This window comes from Brassica oleracea, chromosome C1 (assembly GCF_000695525.1).
Source record: "Brassica oleracea var. oleracea cultivar TO1000 chromosome C1, BOL, whole genome shotgun sequence".
Taxonomy (NCBI): domain Eukaryota; kingdom Viridiplantae; phylum Streptophyta; class Magnoliopsida; order Brassicales; family Brassicaceae; genus Brassica; species Brassica oleracea.
The window spans coordinates 36,480,316-36,481,402 of NC_027748.1; the positions used below are offsets into that span (position 1 = coordinate 36,480,316).

The 1,087-nt window shown below is 48.5% G+C and overlaps 1 protein-coding gene across 1 annotated transcript in view; it reads right to left on the bottom strand.

Annotated features, from left to right (window-relative positions):
* LOC106326430 (glycine-rich cell wall structural protein-like) overlaps nt 1-695 on the bottom strand; it is a 1,361-nt gene extending 666 nt beyond the window's left edge. The window contains exon 1 of the mRNA XM_013764415.1: nt 23-695. Coding sequence (XP_013619869.1) covers nt 23-599 — 577 coding nt within the window. The 5' untranslated portion in view covers nt 600-695. The remainder of the gene's footprint in view (nt 1-22) is intronic.
* Between the last annotated feature and the right edge of the window lie 392 nt (nt 696-1,087).

The window sequence follows — 1,087 nt, forward strand, 5'->3', positions numbered from 1 at the left end:
CCACCGTGGCCTCCACCAGCACCTCCTCCCGCACCACCTCCTAGACCACCACCAGCACCTCCTCCTAGTCCTCCACCAGCACCGCCTCCTGCACCACCTCCTAAACCACCACCAGCACCGCCACCTACACCTCCACCGTGGCCTCCTCCTAGTCCTCCACCAGCACCTCCTCCAGCACCACCGCCAATACCTCCACCGTGACCTCCTCCAAGTCCTCCACCGACGCCGCCTCCTGCACCACCTCCTAGACCACCACCGGCACCTCCACCAATACCTCCACCGTGGCCTCCTCCAAGTCCTCCACCACCACCTAATCCTCCACCGGCACCACCTCCAGCCCCACCACCAATACCTCCACCGTGGCCTCCACCAATGCCACCTCCTAAACCGCCACCATGGCCTCCTCCTACACCACCACCAAAACCTCCACCGGCACCTCCACCGCCACCAATTCCTCCTCCAAAACCTTTGCCGCCACCAAAACCAAAGCCAAGTCCACCGCCTCCCAACGTCTCCTTCTCAAATCTCCTACACTCCACAACCCCAATCACCACGACTACAAGCATCAAACTCAAAAACCCAAAAGATATCTTCCCCATATCTTTGATATATTTGGTTTAGTATCTTGTTTAATGACTAGTATACAATTGTGATAGCTCACTTGAACTAGCTACTAACTCTATATATACTATATACTAAGTAGATGGAGCATTTATGAGATATGGTTGAGAGTTGAGAGAGGCCTTCAACATCTTATTTCCTAACATCTCCTTTCCTGCACACCGTTTCTCCGCATGTTCTCATGCCCCAGTCTCTCATGTTCATTTTCTTCTTCTACGAAGCAATAAATGAGTGACACCCAAGTGTCTTTTTTATATTAATCTCCTATTCCTATCGTAACATGTTATCCTTCATTTAATTCCATGTTCGACTAATTTACTACTATTTCATATATATTGTATACATCATTACAGCTTGTGTATCTAACGTGCAGAGAAAATTCAAAACATATTACAGCTAGTTCGAAATAAAACTATAGACAGTGAGGGATCGAATGTGATGATGATGCAATTAAATTTCAAGAACA